The sequence below is a fragment of the Bison bison genome, unplaced genomic scaffold (genome assembly GCF_000754665.1).
Source record: "Bison bison bison isolate TAMUID 2011002044 unplaced genomic scaffold, Bison_UMD1.0 scf7180017862188, whole genome shotgun sequence".
Classification (NCBI taxonomy): Eukaryota; Metazoa; Chordata; class Mammalia; order Artiodactyla; family Bovidae; genus Bison; species Bison bison.
The window spans coordinates 41,187-41,845 of NW_011492760.1; the positions used below are offsets into that span (position 1 = coordinate 41,187).

A 659-nucleotide genomic window follows, 5' to 3' on the forward strand; every position below is an offset into this window, starting at 1 on the left:
GGGCACCGGGTGTGTGGGGGTGGAAGGCTGGAACAGGTGGAGGGGGCGCCAGGTGCTCCGGAAAGGAGCGCGCTGTACTGGGGCGCCGGCCGGTGGTAGCGGCGGTGGCCTGGGTGTCGCTACCACCGCGGACTGCGGCTCCTCTCCCACCTTCGGCCAGAGCCCCCGGAGCCACCATCCCCGGGGAGACGGCTGCCCCTTTCCCCAATCCAACGGCGGTGCGGCGGCCGCCGAACCTCGGCCCCGGGAGGACGTCCTTGTGACAGCTTGTTGGGGCCGAAGGGCCGTGACCCTACACACTTAAGGCCCAAGGGCCCCAGGGTGCCCTCCGCCCCGCCCCCAGGATACGTGCGTCCCCTCTTTTGTGTCCGCCAAGGGCCGCTCGCTCCCTTTCTCTGTGGCTGCGGCATCCGGGGACCGGGCCACCTCGGGGCCTCCACCGCCCTGCCCGACCCTGTCCAAGAGTCCACAGCTCTCCGGCTGGTACCCAGGACCCCTCCTCCCGCGGCTTTTGTTCCTTGGGAGCCTGTGGGTTGGGTGTGGCTGGCTGGCCGCGCAGGGTGGACGGTCCAGCGATCAGAAGAGGGTGGGGTTCGGAGGCGGGGCTGCGGCAGAACAAAGAGCTGGAAAACGTGTGGGCCACCTCCCACGACCGAGCG

General features: G+C 70.6%; 1 protein-coding gene across 1 annotated transcript in view; it reads left to right on the plus strand.

Annotated features, from left to right (window-relative positions):
• Positions 1-659, plus strand: part of PSMG4 (proteasome (prosome, macropain) assembly chaperone 4) — a 27,727-nt gene that overhangs the window by 909 nt on the left and 26,159 nt on the right. Inside the window, 2 exon segments of the mRNA XM_010832758.1 lie at positions 161-259; positions 344-483. Coding sequence (XP_010831060.1) covers positions 161-259; positions 344-483 — 239 coding nt within the window.